The following is a 20,063-nucleotide window of genomic DNA, read 5'->3' on the forward strand; positions in this document are numbered from 1 at the left end:
TTTAATGTCTCTTCATTTTTATGGTCAATGCACTAATTTTGTGTCTGTTGTTTTCTAGCTGTTCGTAGGAAGGACTTTGCTAACATGACCAGCCTGTTGCATCTGACTCTGTCCAGAAATACCATCAGTCAGATCCTTCCCTCAGCTTTCAGTGACCTTCGGCGACTAAGAGCGCTCCATTTAGACTCAAATAGATTAACTGTTATTAAGGTAAACTGAATGGATGAATTGTTGATTGTTTTTAATTGCAATACTCAAGTTACACAACAAAAAAAAATGAATATCCAATTGTGTAGTATACACGTAATGAAAAATGATTCACAAGATATTTGTACATTCAGTAACTTGCATTATTGCTTACTGCAGTTTTCTCAGCATATTTTATTCTTAAATTAGGTAATACAATTGACTTTAAAAGGAGCTTAAAGCACAACATTTTGACTCCGTACACTATACGAACACAGTGTTGGAGAAGTGTTGAAAGTTGAGGAGAAATCCATTGGGTGTGCTAGGGAAGAAGGGGAAAAATGATGAGTGTCCCTGTAATTTTGGGCTTGGGCACTTAATATTTTTTTAGATGATATTCATTTGGTTGGGGTATTATTTCCACACGTTTCCACCCAGTGCTGTGACCCCCTGTTCATGAATATGTGTATATATACAGTATATATATATATATATATATATATATATATATATATATATATATATATATATATATATATATATATATATATATATATATATTAGGGCTGTCAAACGATTAAAATTTTTAATCGAGTTAATTACAGCTTAAAAATTAATTAATCGTAATTAATCGCAATTAATCGCAATTCAAACCATCTCTAAAATATGCCATGTTTTTATGTAAATTATTGTTGGAATGGAAAGATAAGACACACGACGGATATATACATACAACATACTGTACATAAGTACTGTATTTGTTTATTGTAACAATAAACCCACAAATGGCATTAACATTCTTTCTGTTAAAGTGATCCACGGATAGAAAGACTTGTAGTTCTTAAACGATAAATGTTATAGTTACAAGTTATAGTAATTTTATATTAAAACCCCTCTTCATGTTTTCGTTTTAATAACATTTGTAAAATTTTCAATCAAAAGTAGAGCTGCGCATGGCCCCCCCCGCCCACGCGCCCGCCCTCCCTCCCCGGGCTGGCTGGGTGGGGGCCGTGGCCCTGGGTTGGCGCCCGCGCGGTTTCTCCGCCCGTCTGCGTGGCTGTCGCGCGCCCGGTGGGGCTTGCGTGCTGCTGGATGTGGTAGGGCATGCTCGGGTTGGGGGTCCCGGTGCTGGGATTGGCGATACGGCGGCGTAGGTTTGGTCGCCAACGGGCTTACACTCATAAGAGATTCACACGATTACTGGGTTCTAGATCAAAGAACTGATTTGTGTACACTCTACCCCTTTCAATCACTTAGCTTATAGTCTTATAGACACCCCCACCCCCATCCTCCTCTTTCCCTGGCCAATAGGCCCCCACATGGTGTAAACCGGAAATACATCTCGCTGACGATAGCACCAGCATATTAGTAACTAATTTAGATGTTCAATGTATTTCTTGTTGTTGTTTGTGTATGTGTTTCTTTTCTTCTCGTGTATTTCTTTTCTTCTTTCCCCCCAAAATCCCTTCCTGTTCGCTGCTTTGTCATAATAAAAAGGTATTTTGAATGATCACAATGGGAGTGTGTCAGACTCTCAATGTGAAACATTAAAACTGTTCAGAATCCGGGCACTTAGACTTCCATTCTCTGTGTCAAACAGCTGAACAGGACAGGTTAAAAAAAAAATAAATAAATAAATAAAATAAAATAAAATCAAAAGTAGAGTTAATATAATAATAAGAAGAATAAAAATAACAATAATAAAAATAGAGTGACCAAAGTTTTACGTGTATTTTGCATAGCTATTTTGATATGGAATGCCAGTTCATTTTGCATTGTTGTTTAAGAATAGGGCCTCATTACTATAGACTGAAGTGCTTTTCTTTTTGTGATTTTTTTTTTTTTTTTTTGGGAGAGATAGGAATAATATTTTTGTTGTGCTTTCACTAAACGATACTTACATTGGGGAGAGCAAGTATTTGATACACTGCCAGTGGGTTTTCAAATACTTGTTCTCCCCACTGTATGTTTGTTATGAAGGAGTTGCCAATAAACGGCGCGGTCCAAAGAACGCCTGTGTCCACTCGCCTTTACTGTATTAAATATATCTGTACATATCTTACCCAAAATACAACAAGAGACACATAATTGCCACTAAAGGAAAGAAAACTTACCGAAATATGTGTGGAGCACAAATAGGAATTTGCGTTGCATTGTGAATACAGCATAAACGTCTCACAACTACTAATTCTCCCACGTTTTGAAGAAATAACATGAGAATGGAACGGCGCTGCCCCCAAGCGGGCGGTGGCATTCTCTTCACTCTTAATGTCCATAAACGGCCTCATTGTATAATCTGTTTGAGGCAATATGCGAGATGGTCATTCACCCAACCGCCAGCAGAGGGCGGCATAACTCCATAACAACAAGTGAGCTTTTCACTGAACAGTCATTTAAATTTGTCTGAGCGGGACATCTGCGTTAATTGCGTCAAATATTTTAACGTGATTAATTTAAAAAATTAATTAACGCCCGTTAACGCGATAATTTTGACAGTCCTAATATATATATATATATATATATATATATATATATATATATATATATATATATATATATATATATATATACACACACACACGCGCGCGCACACACACACACACACACACACACACACACGTAAATGGCTTTACAAAGTCCAAATAACATTGTTAATTGACACTTGTTTGACATAATTAATTTTCAACTCTAAATGGAGGCCTATCGATATCAAACCCATTCAAGAACCTCCCAGAAACATAAAGTACAATTGAGTAAAATTTTGTGAAAATCCACCCAACCGTTTCAGAGTCCATTGGGAATGAACACACACACGCAAAGTTAAATTTTTATATATAAGTACAGATATGTGTTTATTTATTTTATTTTTTCTCATTTTAGGATGATCATTTCAAAGGCCTTACCAACCTTCGCCATTTAATTCTGGCCAATAACCAACTCCATGCCATATCTCCCCATGCTTTTGATGACTTCCTGTCCACACTAGAGGATTTGGACCTTAGCTACAATAATCTCATAAAAGTTCCTTGGGACACAATTGGCCGCCTCACAAATGTCAATACTTTAAATATGGATCATAATCTTATTGAAAATGTTCCCCAAGGTGTTTTTACCAACCTACACAAACTTGCTAGGTAAGAAAAAAATAACTTCTTGTAAAATTCATAGCATGATGTTTAAAATGTGTATTCTCTTTGCTGATATTGTGACATTATTGAAATAATAACTTATCTCTGTCTATACATACTCTGTTATTTTTACAGATTGGACATGACATCTAATAAATTGAAAAAAATTCCTCCTGACCCCCTATTCCTGAGAATCCCAGTTTATGCAAAATCTAAAGGCAGCCCCCTGTCATCCTTGGTTTTGAGTTTTGGTGGAAACCCACTCCATTGCAATTGCGAACTCTTGTGGTTGAGAAGACTGACCCGAGAGGATGATTTGGAGACGTGTGCGTCACCTCAAGACCTTAGTGCCAAATACTTCTGGACAATACCTGAAGAGGTTGGATTGTAGTTCCTAACAAATGTATATAGAAAAACTAACAAACAAATTAAATGTATGCTTTCTCCCCATAGGAATTTATTTGTGATCCACCAGTGTTAACCCGTAAATCGCCCCAGACTGTGTCATTAGAGGGCCAACCTACCAGTCTCAAATGCAAAGCAAATGGGGATCCAGAACCAGAAGTGCACTGGATCAGTCCAGAAGGGAGACTAATATCTAATGGCACAAGGTAATTGCCTGAGCTCTAAACCATAATAGTCTATACTGTGGACTTATTGCAGACCGTATAGTAATTATGTGGGGAGTTGGAGGGGGTTACGACTATTTTAGGTACAGTTGTACTGTATTGGTCAAATAATCGAAAGTCACATTCAATAAATGAGTTTGAACAACTGAGCAAAACATTGCAACCACATTTGTACTTAATGGATTTTAGCAATAAAACATTAAAGGTACCTGCAAATCCTGGGACACAGATACGCTGAAGAAAAATGGAAATTCTCAAGTCAAAGCCGAATTCATTGCTATATCCTGCCAAAAAAATCCTTACTTGCTTCAATGTGTTCCATCATGCTGAAATATCCGGCTATAAGTGGCAGATGCTGGTATTTCAAAGAGTGGAACCTCAAATTGTGTCCGCCTAAGAGTGCCTTGTAATGGTGGAGGGGCTTAGCGGTACCCGCTGCTTGGTAGGGAAAGAAACTAGTGACAGAAATCAGTCAACAAACACAAGCAGCAACAAAAGAAACAAAATACCAGAAACACAAGCTCGATTTTTGGCTAGTCGTTTTTAGCAAAGAAAATGTCACTAGGAAAGTCTCCGGTTCAACTCAGAGCAACAGAATCAAATTTGAAAAATGCCACCATGGGCGTTCAAACAACAAGATCATCCAATCATCTTGCAGAGAAGCAGCGTGTCTGGGCCAGCCAAGCACTGCCCACTGCCCATAAATTTCCATAGACGCACTGCATCCGATGAACGGGACAAACCCAGCTTTTAGCCAATGACTCGTCTCGTTTTACAATAGTGGGACAGTGCACTCCCAACTCTGGAGATGCACAGCGTCCACACTGCTTAAATAACAGTGAAGCTGCGTGAATGAACGAAAAGTAAGTCGCGTGGTAACCAGTGACAAAATAACTGATTCTGAACAAATGTTGAGCACGTTGTAGCGCATATTTGGTCAATTGGACAAGTACACAAAACAGTATGTATTTGATCACCTATTTTTTGTCATTTTAGGGGAAGCTGAGCTTCCCTTGCAGTCTTAGAGCATTCACCTTTGCCAGCTATCCATATTTTTACCGCTTATCATGTTTTGGTTGACGAATTTCCGGAAGCATATTCCACATAGTATGGTGGAATAGGTGGACTATGATTTCTATGATATGCATAGACACAACCAATAATTCTCACATGCAGTATGCCCTGATGAGTCTTCCGTTAATGTATGTTAAAAATAAATAAATAGATAAATAAAAATTAAAAAATAAAAAATAAAAAGTTAGCAGATACAAAGTCCATACTTTAACCTCTGAACCAACTATTGAAGCCAGCCCTTTTAACTCTGAGGCAAATTTGCTTACTGTGTTTCACAAATTTAAACATTTAGAACACAAATTACAATATTTATTTCTGATTTCTTTCAGAACATTGGTTTTCCCTAATGGAAGCTTGGAGATCAATGTCACATCACTGAAGGATTCTGGAAACTTCACTTGCATTGCCTCTAATGCAGCAGGTGAATCCACAGGAAGAGTGGAACTGGTTGTTACACCAATGCCCCATCTAGCAAATAGCACAAGTCGTAGCAGAGACCCATCAGAGGCCAGAGAACCTGCCCCTTCTGACATTCTAACCTCGTCTAAAGCCTTGATGCCGAACAATGAGACCAGAGCAGGAGATCGTAGGGTTTCCTTGGTGGAGCTGACTGGAAACTCTGCCCTCATTAGATGGAGCAGTCAGACAACTATGTCAGGTGTCAGGATGTTCCAAGTCCAGTACAACAGCTCAGGGGATGACACACTGGTGTACAGGTCAGTCTGCCTATATGTCAAAATAATAACGATAGCAATATACTGTGTGTACATACATACAGTACATACATACATACATACATTTATGATTTTTAGTTTGTTTTTTTTGTTTTTTTTCCTATGAAGCCCCTAAGGCGGGCGCAAATATGCTGTTGAGTGTCTATGTATATTTCTTGATGATCAGGGGGTTCTGCTGTGGCTACTGTGTGAATGAGAGCAGATTATTGATGATACAAATAGAGTATCAACTCATGCATTGAGAAATGTCTAATCAACTGAAAATATCATATATACAAATATAATATATTAACATGAGTTTGCAGTGGAGTAGAACTGCTGACAATCTAAGCCAGGGGTGCTCAAGTCCAGTGTTGGAGAGCCCCTATCCAGCTTACAGTATGTTCCATTTCTCCCTCCTCCAACACACCTGACTCAAATAATCAGGATCATTATCAGGCTCCTGCAGAGCTTACTGATGAGCTGATCATTTGATTCAGGTGTGTTCAAGGAGGGAGACATGGAAAACAAGCTGGATCGGGGCTCTCGAGTACCGGACTTGGGCACCCCTGATCTAAGCAAACCACATTTGAGGGGGATGACTGTTGAACACATTTACACATTTTAACATACGTCTCTCATGCCTCATCAAAAAATGACCACAAAGATAATTTATTTTTATTATTATTCTTGCTGTAGATTATATCTTATTAGTGGTATACGTATTTAATTTGTTTGACATTTTTACTTAAAGGGCATTATAAAACTGTGTTTTATTTTTTTTCCCCAACACAGGAGAACATCTTGCAATATATTTAAAGATCTCTGGCAATATCTTGTGGTATTACTCGTTATATTTTCACATGCTGCACTTTGAGAACTTAGTTATCCTGATTGGTTTCCATGGCAACACTTGAGCAATACCAGGTTATGTGATGAATGGAAAGTTATTTTGAAGGATTTCTATGAAAAATAGTTGGAGTATGTCTTTCAAACTGTATATTGTCATCCCACTTTCTTGATTAGCATCATGCAGTGTTTTAGCTGAATAATGTACCGTATTTTTCGGACTACTAGTCGCACCTGAGTGTAAGTCGCACCAGCCATAAAATGCCCAACGAAGCGAAAAAAAACCCTATATATAAGTCGCACCCGAGTACAAGTCGCATTTTGGGGGACATTTACTTGATAAAATCAAACATATAGAACTGATCTGTCATCTTGAAAGGCAATTTAATATGAAAATACAATGGAGAACAACATGCGGAATAAGTATATAGAGCATGAACAACGAAATGTGAATATACTGTCCTCACCAGGACGCTACAGCTCGGTCTTGGCTATACAGCAATCTAAACTAATCTAAATGACGATGCTGACGTCCGTATAATTTGCGGAATCAATTTCGTCCTCGATACCATACAGGTTTGCATCAACGTAAATAAATGATAATTAGGTGCTGTTACAGCAATGACACAAACGGTTAGCATGCGTTCGCTAGCATTAGAACATCGTTCAAACAACCACACAACTGGCTTTAAGTGTCCGATCGCGGGTGGAAAACACACAACAACAACAGAAAGGATGATTCACACAGGCATGGCCTCTGTAGAGATATTTTACTGGCATAAACAATGAACGTAGGTTCGCAGCCGTGTTTCTCTCTCGCTAACTCGCCCACTCAGTCAAGCTGCGTAGCTGTCCGTCTTCTTCTGGCGTGTGAGTGGTCTTATTCATGTAAACAAGTGCGAGTGCGCCCTCACGTGGGCGTGAACGCGCCACAAACTAAAAGCATGCATTTCAATATAAAAAAGTAAATAATACAACTGAACACACATTGCCAAAGGCAGAACGCGAACGTGGCCATAGCTATTAAGTTATACAAATAACTTTAGCGTAAAAAACATGCTAACAAGTTTACCAAACCATCAGTGTCACTTCAAAACACCAAAATAACATGTGAAATGATATCATAATGTGTTAATAATTTCACACATAAATCGCTCCTGAGTATAAGTCGCACCCCCAGCCAAACTATGAAAAAAACTGCGACTTATAGTCCGAAAAATACGGCACTCTAAGTCTAAGATAATGTAATACAGTAGAATGCATTTTGAAGAATGTAGTTTGGCTTAAACTGAATCATTTGTTTTGTTGTCTGTAAGATTCACTCTCTAAGACAAATTGCTTATTTACATTTTAAATATTGCAGCTGTTCTCTTTAAAGCAATCTATTTGTAACACGCATTCTATGTTGCAGTTATACAAATGATATATCTTTGGGCTATGTGAAGTCAAAATAGTGCTGCATTTGGGAAGTCCAGTACAACAGAAAATACTGGGAAACGGTGTATTATTTGAAAGGACACATTTGCCTTGTCTAACTGGATCTACGCATATCCATTCTGAAATATGTCAATGAAAAGATTAGAATTTGTGCATTACCTCTAAATATTGATGACAACCATGAGCGCAAATGATTCTAAATTTCTTGATTTCCATATACCTACCTGCACTTTAGTCCTTATGGCTAAATCCATCACAGCTAACTCTATGATTTATCTTAACATCATGCTCACAACCTATGAGAACCCATTAGGGGATGCGTCACCGCATAGCCTTTTCGGAGTACAAAATAAAAAGCAATGCACAATAAGTGCAAGTGCATGTTTGCGTAGTTCCTTCCTCCTGCTATCTGTCTTTGGTCAATATCCATTAGCCTGGCTGAGGCACTTTACTTTAAAAAGAGAAGGCTGAGGAAAAGATGGGGCAGGGAATGACAGTGTAGAGAAAGGGGATCAGAGAGGGCTGGAAAATATGGATACTCATAACAGACACTCTTTGTGGTTGCTGCGTCATTATTGCATCTAAAACAAATCCAGGTACACTGCATGGTATTGCTTTTTCCTTCTCAAAGTCATATGATTTTAATTGACCACTCCTTATTTTTTATTTCAAGAACCAAATTAATTATGTTTTAGTTATTTGCTTTGTTAAAAAAAAATGAAGACATCCAGAAATACAGTACTTATTTAAATGAAGTAGTACTGTCCACATTTGTAACGTATGGTGTTTTGCTCATTAAGTCACCAAAATGTTTCAGTCATACACAAGAAGGGCACCCCGTATTTACTGGATGAAAATGGGAATACTTTGCTTATACAGTATGCACTTTAAGAATCGGCTCCAGTCAGACACACCAAACAGTTTTCTTGTACTCCAAAGAGAGAAAGTAAATATTTTTTTTCATTAATGGATCAATTTAACTGATTATGTACACAACATCTTGTATGTTTGTGTGAATCAACATGGAAACCATTTGTTGAAAGAAAACTGACCTGTTCTTTGGAGCTGGGCTCCTGCGAACGCTCCTTCTTTTCCAATAAAAGGAAAAAAAAAAAAAAAAAAAAAAAAAGAAGAAGAGGAATTTAGAGTTTGGACGTGAAAGCTTGGTGAAGACATGAGACTTTCTCATTGGCCCTTAATTGATATCTGTACAGCATTTTCACTGCAAAATAAAACTCGTTCGGATTCGGTTCACAAAGGATGATATTAACTTGTTTCCATCACGTCTGAAGAAACCAGATCTATGTCTTTTGTTTGTGCAATATGAAATAAGAAGATGAAGTCAGCCAAATGTGACTGTGTCTTCATTATTCAATAAAAAAAAAATAAAAAAGTTGCTTCAATCAAATAAAATATATAATATATATTTTCAATCGAAGAAAGTCATTTCAATCCAAAAAAATGTGTTTGAATGCAAAAATAAATTTGAAACTCAAAAAAATGTATTTGAAAACTATTTTTCTTTGATTTAATTTTTTTTTATTTGAGTCAATTTTTTTTTTGATTGAAACTTTTTTTGATTGAATTCATGTAATTTTGCGTTTGGACCACATTTTGTCTTTATCATTCAATCAAAAAATCACTTCAATCAAAAAAAATAAAAAAATAAAAAAATAAAAAAATCGTAGAAAAAAAAAAATATATATATATATATATATATATATATATTCTTGCAAATGATTTTTTTCTTTGATTAAAAATAGTTGTTTTGATAGAAGCAACTTTTATTGTGATTGAATGATTTAGACACAAATGTCCTACCCATAATATGGCTCAAACATAAAAAGGATTGCTTCAATCAAAGAAAACAGTTTCAATGAAAAATGAAGTGTTCAAATGCAAATTTCTGAGTCTCAAATATTTTTTTCACATTCAAACCTTTTTTTCTACGATTGATTTTTTATTTATTTATTTTTTTGATTGAAGTGATTTTTCTTTTGAAAATATGTATTTGTTTGTCTGAAGCAACTTATTTTTTGATTGAATAATAACGACACAAATGTCCTAGCCTAAATGTGGTCCAAACGCAAAATTACATTACTTCAATCAAAAATGTTGTTTAAATAAAAAAAAAAAAAATTCAAAGAAAAATAGTTTTCAAATACATTTTTATGAGTTTTAAATTTATTTCTGCATTCAAACACATTTTTTTTTATTGAAGTGACTTTTTCTTCGATTGAAAATATATATTTTGATTGAAGCAACTTTTTATTTTGATTGAATAATAAAGACACAAATCTACCTCCATAAAACTTTTCTTGGAGCCACCATTTATAAGTCTTCTCATTCTTTTGCAACAGTGCAGTTTTATTGGAATGGGACATTATGTTCAACAGTTTTCTTCTTCATTTAATGAGAAAACTATATAGTTGAATATTTAATAACAACAACCTAAGTAGGCCAATTCGGTTTCATTACCAGCACAAAAGCTATATGATGAACCACGATCACTAACGTCATTTATACATGTATTCACGAATCATGAGCCAATCAGGATTTTTGTTTTTTGCAAATATCAAGAACTAGAATAACAATGCTTTTAAAATGTGGGCCACTTCATCTGATGGCCACTGCAGGTTTTCCATCTAAGATAAAGTTTACTCAGAATGAAAGACTGATTAATCGACCGCTCTCACCACATCATCAATTGACACAAGTAGAAAGACCACTTCTTAGGCCATTATTTCCTCGTGGTAGATTGTGCACATTACAGTCACTGCTGAGTGAAGTCTTCCATAAAATCCACCCGTATTTAATTGCCCAAGAATACCACGTTAATTAAATCGAGTTACATCTGTATGTCAGAATTTTGTGTTGTGTGTTCTGGTGCGTGATAACTGGATCTCAAAGGGGATAGCGTATGAACAGGTACTGAAGCAGAGTATGCATAATGTTGGTGATGTGTCTTAATTGCATATTTCTGCCAGTGTACAGTTGGGAGGTACCTGTTTGTCTAACATGGATTAATTGGAAAAAAATGTTTTCAACTGTACATGTTCACTCACGCTTTATGACAAAGGTCTCAAACTTTTTTTTCCCAATCACTTATAGTTAGCTATGTGCCGTTACCACTTCAAAAGGGTTCACCACAGTTTTTAAAAGTAACTGTTCGTAGAACCTGTCAATTTTTCCATACTGATAAGCAAAGTTTTTAATCTTACTTTTAAAAAGTAATTAGTTAGTTAAAAATTATTTCTTTCAAAAAGTAATTGAGTATGTAACTCAGTTACCTCATTGTAAGATGTTACTTTTCGTGTTCTACACGTTATTACATTATACATTCTATAACATCTTTCACTAAAAAGATGTTTATATTAACTGATTGAACGATTTTTTAATTTAAAAAAAAAAAAAAAAAAGAAAAAGAAAAGAGAGGTCACACATTTGACATTTTTTAAAATGAATTTCACCTACATAACAGTGTAACAGTATACAAACTTGAATTTTCAAATGCTGTGAGAAAAAAAAGCCTTTTTGGATTTTCCTGTTGTACTGAACTCGCAATGAACCGTGACCCCCCCAAAACAGCTACGTACTGAACCGTGACTTGTGTGTATCGTCACACCCCTAATATAAATAGATGTATTTTTCAATATGCAGCTGAGGCTCTGAATCTCCTGCCTCTCCTATCTTTGCTCTAGTTGTTTTGATTAAAAAACAACACACTTGGTTCATGGGAAGGTCTTTCAAGAAGTTTAGCGCAAGTGACTATTTTATGTAATTAAAAAATATATAGGCCTACTATATATTGTAGTGTCTACAAGGACAATGCTAACTTCATGATAGTAATCCACACTCAGTAGAAAAACATAGTACATTATTTTCAATTAATTGTACCCACCTGGACGGCATAAACTGTATGTAAAAATAAACAATTGCCCGAGAGTTTAAGATGACGCTTGCCGTGCTAAAAGCTAATGCTAACAAGAATGCGAATGATATGCTAGCGCTCCGAGCCACCTAACCAATCATCATCGTTTGCAACGGCCCTTTAACTCCTAACCCCACCCGCTCTGCTGTCTCTCTCTCAGGAAGCTCTGACGGAATTAGACAACTCGCGTTTCATTCAACCAAATTGTAGTAACGAGCCCCTTCACATCCTCAGTAACGATAATGGCATTGCAAAGATGGGAAATGTAATCATTTAGATTACTCTCTATTGAAAAAAAAATAATGCCATTAGAAATTCCGTAATACTCTAACGCCCTTATTAACAACACTGCTGGTAAGTCAGGGGAAGCCCCCCTCCCATTCACTTTGACTCCAACATGTGCCCAGCTTTCAGAGGAGGACATTTTATCTGAAAAGTAGTTAAAAGAAACTGTGGATATTTAGCAAATTTTGAGATGAGGAAGAGGAGGAACCCCATAAGAAAATGTGGGTGTGTTCGCCCACAGGATGGCAGCACGGCGCTTTTAAGCAAGCATCGAGCACCGCGGTGGCAGAGAACTAAGCAAGTCGTGCCTGTCAACGTTCAATCCATGAATGCCAAACTTGGAGCCAGCCGGTTGCCATTTCGAAGTGTGAGCATTGCACGAGAATCGAAGGCTGATAGCTTAATACTACTTTTCCGTCCATCCAACAAGATGTTGTCAGCTGCGCGAGAGTTTTTCGGTTGCTTAGTAAGCAAAGACAAATGTGGGGTGAAGGAGTAAATGCAGCTATCTTACATGTGAACACGGTTCAAACGAGTTGGCGCTCTTGCGGGCGGAATACCTTCAATATAACTTTAAATTTACGAGACCACTACCCATCACTGTTTGACAAAGTCATGATGTTACATAATTAATATAACACTGTCCTCAAATAGCGTATGCAACCAGCTATAAGCTAGCATTGGTAAAGGTGAATCCCAAAATTATATTTTATTTTTTATTTTTTTGCTATTGTTCAACAGAGTTGTTAATAATGCCTTGAGAATATAGCGGCATTATTTTCTTCAGTAGTGAGTAATCTAATTATTGACTTTGACCGTTACCGTTACTGAGGCGGGAAAGGCGTGCATTACTATGCTTTACTATGTTGGTAGACTGACGCGAGAAAAGTCTGACGGACTCACGCAGACGAGAGAGCAGAGCAGGAGTGGGGAGGAGGCAAGGGGTTTGTGACGCCGTTGCAAATGCGATGCTACAATGCTAGATGGCTCCAATAATACCTGACTGTAGCTGATACCCTACAAACTATGCCCACATGATACTACGGTAGATATCACATATATACAGAACTAGATGCAAATGACAGACACGGCGGCATTAGCAACATGTATAAAGAACTAGATGCGTTAGTAAACAGCCGCCATCTTAAAGCAGTAGACTTCTCAGGAAGGCTCTGTTGTATAGAACCTAAGTAACATTTTATCTAGAATGCTCCTAAATCGGCAAAACTTAAATCCATCTTTAAATGATGAAACAATTTTAAAACTTACACATGTCGAAAGTAGACATAAGGGAACTAATGCAATAACGGGAGCAATTTTAACAACTTCAACGGTTGATTCACAACTAGAGATGTCCCGATCCGATATTTGGATCGGATCGAACGCCGATATGGGCAAAAAAATGCGCATCGGTATCGGATCGGCCGACAAGGAAAAATTCCGACCCAGAATTCCGATCCAGTTTTTTTTTAAAGTCCGGTCCGGGTATTCTAGCGCACCGATATACATAATCCATTCCAGTTTTTGCTTCGGTTTCCCTAAAATTTGGTCCGCATTTTACGGCACACCTTCAACAAACTACATTACCGTCTCCCAATTTACCGAGAGACTTTATCGGTAAAAATGTCAGCTGTGTGGGATCATTTCACCTTAAAGGACGACAAAGACTAAGAGGCAGAGTGCAACATATGCCACAATAAAGTCAAGCGTGGTGGTAAAGCTGTAAGAAGTTTTAATACAACCAACCCAATCAAGCATTTAGCGAAATACCACCACAAACAATATAAGGAGCATGTTAAGAAAACCGAAAACAAAAAGAAAGGTCATACGCAACTAACACTGGCAGAAACATTTGCTATGCGTGACAAACTGGCACTCGACAATCCCAAAGCCCAGGGAATAACAAGAGTCATTGCCGAAGAATTCATTCTGAATGACGAGCCATTATCTCTCGTGAGTAAAGACTAAGCTTAAGAATGATAAACCGATACGACCGGATATCCAGTTTTACAGGTGAGAGATAGAGATGTATCGATAGTAAAGTTACCATTCGACAGTAATTAGCCATTAAATATTCAATGAACCGATAGTAGAGATAGAATTCGGCTATCGCGAGCACAAGAGTCGGCTTCTAATGCCTAGTTCAATGCATTGCGTAATATGACAATAATTTAGCTTTTACTTCACATGCTGCGCTTTTGTCATTCACCACACAGTTCACACACTTAGATCGAGACCGCACGCATGATATAATATGGACAAGCACTACTCACAGTTGTGGTTGCCTTAACCCCCCATGCATTTCGGCAGAACAGCTACTAGTGCCGTCATTACCCGATCGTCACGGGCGTGTCATAACAACGCGAGAGCTAACGAAACCACTGCAACGCACGCTCCGTAGAATTTTCTTCACAGCTCAAAATGAAACTAGTAGTGGCAACGAAGCATCATGCTGAAACAATGGACAGTGTGATCACCGACGCCAGCGACGTGCAGCGATTGATTTTCAATGCACCCAGGAAAACAAAAGTCGGACTTTGAAGTGATTAAGGCAGCCAGATCTATTAGCATGGGGCAGAGCTTGTGTGAAGTGTGGAGCGGTTCGGAGATCATGAGTTTTTAACCCTGAAAAATAACCCACTACAATGGTGGAAAGGTCGGCATATTGTTTCCACGAAAGCAGTCTACTTAAACATGAACATGTGGATTAATTGATCTTCCTCAAGAAAAATCTGCCCTTCAAAAAAGATATGGACAGTGATGAGGAACAAAAAATGAGGAAGCACAGGCATAAGTGAATGAATTTGCGGTGTGTTAGGTTAAAGTAATGATTATTGACCTGTCTGTCTAAAATGCCATGTTTTTATTCCCCCAATTATACCAGTCGTAAAGCATAATTTATTATTTATTTATGATAACACTAGCAGGTTTAATTCTTTTTTTTTTTTTTTTCTAGAGCCGCTGCATATAATTAATATTTTATGTTTGTAAGATGTTTACGTTGAAAGTTTGCACTTGAATTACTTACCACTTGTGTTAAAAATACCAGGAAATACAGTAATTGAATTACTGCACTTTATTGTTGTCTGTCACTGGAGTTTTATTTTATTATCAATCCCATCCAACAAAATGACGGTGATATAGTAAGCCTTATTTTTTTTTCATTAAAAAATTAAAAATAACATTGGTATGAATTGTTGTTGTGTTAATTTTGCTATATTAGAAATGCGGTCTTTTATATGTTTGAAATACTGTACAAACACACACAACAAATATTTGCTATTGTATCGTTTTCACTCTATCGAACTGTATCGTTCTTACACTGTATCGAATCACATCGAATCGCTCGGCCTTAAAAATGTATCGTTTTTTCGACTCGTAACCTGTGTATCTAGATACATATCGAATCGGCTTCATGCCAGAGATTGCCAACCCTAGTAAAGACGCACCATCCAACACTTAGAACCACGGTACAACTTGCCCAGCCGTCATTACATCCTTGAGCGATTCGGCCGTGGAAGATTCGAGAACGATTCACAAACATCCAAATTCCGATTATTGAAATATGTCAAGTAATGCGGAACTAATACACAGCGCAGTCTTCGGGACGCAATGAGAAACGGACTGCATTGCGTCCCGAGAGTAAACATCATGCTTGTCATAGACCCGGGTAATGCCAATGCTCAACTCACTGCTTTAGCTCAACTCATGCTGCTGGATAAAAAACACAAGAATACCTGACTGCTGCTGACAGCCGCTACAAACTACGTCAACGTCGTTTTAGTGGAGATAATAGATATCATATGTATATAGAACTACATGCAAAACGACAGACTTGACTGCGTTAGCAACATTGAAGTATTGAAAACTAGATGCGTTAGTAAACAGCCGTCATCTTAAAGCAGAAGACTTCCCTAGTAGGTTGTTGTGAACCTTCCGAGCGAACCTAATTAACTTTTTATCTAAAATACTCCTAAATCGGCAAAATCTTGATTTGAATCTATCTTCAAAATAGTTTTAAAACTTTCACATGACGAAAGTAGACAGAAGGGAACTAAAGCAATAACGGGAGCAATTCAACGGTTGATTCACAACTAGAGATGTCCCGATCCGATATTTGGATCGGAACGAACGCTGATATGGGCAAAAAAATGCGCATCGGTATCGGATCGGCCGACAAGGAAAAATTCCGACCGATCCAGTTTTTTTGAAAGTCCGGTCCGGGTATTCTAGGAAATTATGGAATAACGGGAGCAATTTTAACAACTTTAACAGTTGATTCGCAAAATCAAATGAATTGAATGTAGTTTAAAGCTGCTGATACAGAATGGGGACTTGAGTATTTTATTTACTGTTTTAAAATGTTAACTTGATACTGAAATAGTCGTTTATTTAAACCTGAGAGGCTTTTTATACAATTATTGTTACTAATGCACGAAACATTAAAAGCATCTAATAGCTTGGGGGGTTTGTGGGATTTTCCACTGAGGTTGTTTGTGTTTTGCTTTTTTAAGACAGTTTACAATATTATTTGCACGTTTTACTGACTGACTATGCCATTTCTGTTTGTTATTTATAATGTTTTGTGTTTGTCACTGAATAAACAGGTCAGTTTCTTGTTACCAACCGCTGTGTGTTATTCAAACTCACCTAATTCAGCTGGCTAGTTGTTATCAAGAGTACTAAAACCCTTTTCAAAATGAGTCTGACAACTAAGTAAAGAGGCTAAATAACTTTAATACATGCTCAGATAGGCCGGTAACGGTATCGGCCAGTATCGATATCGGATCGGAAGTGCAAAAACCTGGATCGGGACATCCCTATTCACAACATTAAATGGCTTCCACACATAGCAAAGGTTACTATCTAGTTATCGCAATATCTGCAATACCCGTGTCTAGATATGTTAAGGGTAAATAATTGGGCTAGGGCTAATTGTCCCAAAAACCCCTTTTCCAAGTAACTAATTACTCTTACATTCAGGTAACTGAGTTACTAACGCAATTACTTTTTGGGAGAAGATTTGTAACTGTAATTAATTACTTTTTTAAAGTAAGATTAAAAACACTGTTGTTCAATATGAAGTCGCAACAACTGCATGAATCACTTTATGCACACATTTTCAAATATAAGAAAACCATGCACATGCCAAAATGGACAATGCTGGTGTCTGCTGTATTTGTGGCAGCTAAATAATGAATAAGTACTCAGACACAAAAAAGCCTCATCTTATTTGTTGTAGGCCTACCTACTTTCCCTTAAGCATCCGGTGTTTTTTTTTTCTTCCTTTTTTCTTCATGTCTGCGGGTTACTCTGTCTCTCCTTCTATTTTGCATAAGTTGTGTGTGCTCATTTTCCCCCACATTTTAGCTCTCATTATGTCGTCTACTTCCTGCCTAAAAGATGTAATGTTTGGTTTCAAAGTTTTCCTTCCTCACTGATCTTGTTCTCCCCGTGTGTTCTCCTTTCATTTGTCTGTTGGCTTTCCATACTTTTAAGTCTGTTTTATGTGTTTTTATCTGCTCGGCCTCTCATCTCCCTTGTCCTGCCTCACATTTTCTCTCTGCTCTTGGAGAAATGCTGAACTCAGCAGAAAGCGACTGTCCAACTTACAATCCCCTTGTTTGGCATCTTGCTGCGGTTTCCACGATCGTCCCAAATCAATGTTTAATTATCTAGCGATATGCCCACCACGTGCTAAGTCCGCAAGTTCGCTATACTCATCAGTCTACAAGCAGACCAAGCCCCCTCCGACCCTCCAGAGCATCATAGATGGAGGAAAGAATAATTAAAAAGAATCAGGACATAGTGTTAGGGTGCATGGATGGAGGAGATAAGGAAAGAAAGAAAAGGAGCGATGAATAGAGTAAATGGGAGAGGATGAAAGGAGAGATGATGCATGTTAAAGGAGGAGAGATGACAAATTAGTGAGGGTTTCCTGAATTAAAGAGGATTTGGATGGTAAATAGGGATAATAGATTATCTCACTTAGCTTGTACAGCCATCATAAATATTGTAAACAAATATAACAATCAGGTCTTACATCTTTCCTGTGGATTTCTGATATTGTAAAATAAACCAACTAGCTATTATATAATGAATAACAGTTTGTGCTATTTTACAAGGATGTTCAAAAGATAACCTTATCCCTGTGACCTAAATAAATATTACGATCTTCCCAATGTTGTATATTTTGGCATTGACCAATATATAATGTATTTTGTTAAGGGTTGCAGGAAAGGAGTGGTGTTACGTTCCGTGACAACACAATAACAAAAAAGAATCCGTTCATACACCTGCATTCAGGATTCAGACAAGTGTCTTTCCCAACAAATACATGCAATTAAAAAGTCCGAAGCCCAAGTAAAGCGATACTTCGAGTTACGAAAGCTTCAGTACACGAACAGTTCCATTTTACAAAAAATGTTTGTAAGCTTTTTCGCTTTTTTGGATCAAACTATTCATTATACGAAAGATAATACCTATTATAAAAGATAATTTCCGCTCGCCGCAGTATGATAATGTAACTACATTTGACTATAAACATAAATGACATATACACACTTCAATGGGCTACACGGTGCTCATGTATATGAAACAAAAGGAGGCTATAACTTTCAAGCGATGCTTAATCAAGGAACAAACAGCCAGATGAAATAGCAAGCAATGGCTGCAGAAGTTAGCTCGTCTTTTAGGACTTCGTGTTTGCTTTGAGCTCGAGGAATCATGTGACAACATCTGTAAAATGAGCTGAAACCTTGAATTTATTTATTTATTGTCTTTGTCATCATCATCATCAAATCATCATCAGAAAAAAAAAATCATCAAAATCATTATCAAAATCATGAACAGTTTCAGAGTGTGGAACATTTTCAGAGTGTGGAATTTTGTTTACCCGAAGGAAAGATAAAGATGAAGACAGACAAGGACGACGGGAAAAGCAAAAGCTTATCGGAAACCCGTCCCCCATCAGCCCGGGTCGCACAAATAACATATTGTGTATCAATCCAGTCATAGTCGTGCCTTCAGGAGCTCAATTGTGTGCGACTGCACAGCTCAGCAGTAGGAGCAAGACTCGGACGACTCATTGACAAACCGAGTCGATGTGAGCATTTGTGCAGCAAACCACCCTGGACTCAGTTGTCCATTCACTTGGCTGACAGACTAACATGTGATCATCATGGATAGTTAGCTCTGATTGCTTAAAATGCAAATTATTTCTGGAACAGCAAAATAAGAAAAAAAAAAAGAACAGGCTTTTTGAATTAATGCGTATAATAAAAAGCAATGCAACAGAAAATTGATCTGATATGTGAGAGAAAGGAAAGAGTTTAAGATGCTTTATTTTATTTTATTTTATGTTATTTCATTTACTCTAATGGGGAGATGCAGAACATGTTAATGTGCACTTTGGGCTTATTTGTTTTCATTTATGTTAGGCTTTCATTATATTTTAAAAACTCAATATTTGCGTGATCTTTGAAATATATTCCATTTCACTTTGCATAATGTAAATCATTTGTACTTGTTTTTGTTAATGTATGGTACTTCTGTCATTATTATTTAACAAAAAATAAGTAAATGTTTACATTGTCTTCAATTTTGATGTACATCCTATGTTCTTAAGTAGTTAAAATTGACGTTTTGCATTTAGATGCGAGAAAATGAAGGAAAATACAAATCAGGAGATGGAGGTTTGCGTAACTGGTGTTTTTTTTAAACTGTTATTTTGCAAATAATTATATATATATATATATATATATATATATATATATATATATATATATACACAATTTTGAATGAAAATCAGTTTGTCATGTATGCCTTGTGC

General features: G+C 37.0%; 1 protein-coding gene across 6 annotated transcripts in view; it reads left to right on the forward strand.

Moving 5' to 3' along the window:
- The window catches only part of zgc:172282 (leucine-rich repeat and fibronectin type III domain-containing protein 1-like protein), a 281,828-nt gene that overhangs the window by 159,935 nt on the left and 101,830 nt on the right, over positions 1-20,063 (forward strand). For 5 of the 6 annotated variants that reach the window (XM_057838775.1, XM_057838778.1, XM_057838776.1 and 2 more), the window contains 5 exons: positions 59-210; positions 3,067-3,320; positions 3,450-3,693; positions 3,768-3,925; positions 5,347-5,733. In XM_057838775.1, the coding sequence (XP_057694758.1) occupies positions 59-210; positions 3,067-3,320; positions 3,450-3,693; positions 3,768-3,925; positions 5,347-5,733 (1,195 nt within the window). Of the gene's footprint in view, positions 1-58; positions 211-3,066; positions 3,321-3,449; positions 3,694-3,767; positions 3,926-5,346; positions 5,734-6,525; positions 9,331-20,063 lie in introns of those variants that run through there. The other variant, XM_057838780.1, reaches the window with a different exon arrangement.

This window comes from Corythoichthys intestinalis, chromosome 6, assembly GCF_030265065.1.
Source record: "Corythoichthys intestinalis isolate RoL2023-P3 chromosome 6, ASM3026506v1, whole genome shotgun sequence".
NCBI classification, from domain to species: Eukaryota; Metazoa; Chordata; class Actinopteri; order Syngnathiformes; family Syngnathidae; genus Corythoichthys; species Corythoichthys intestinalis.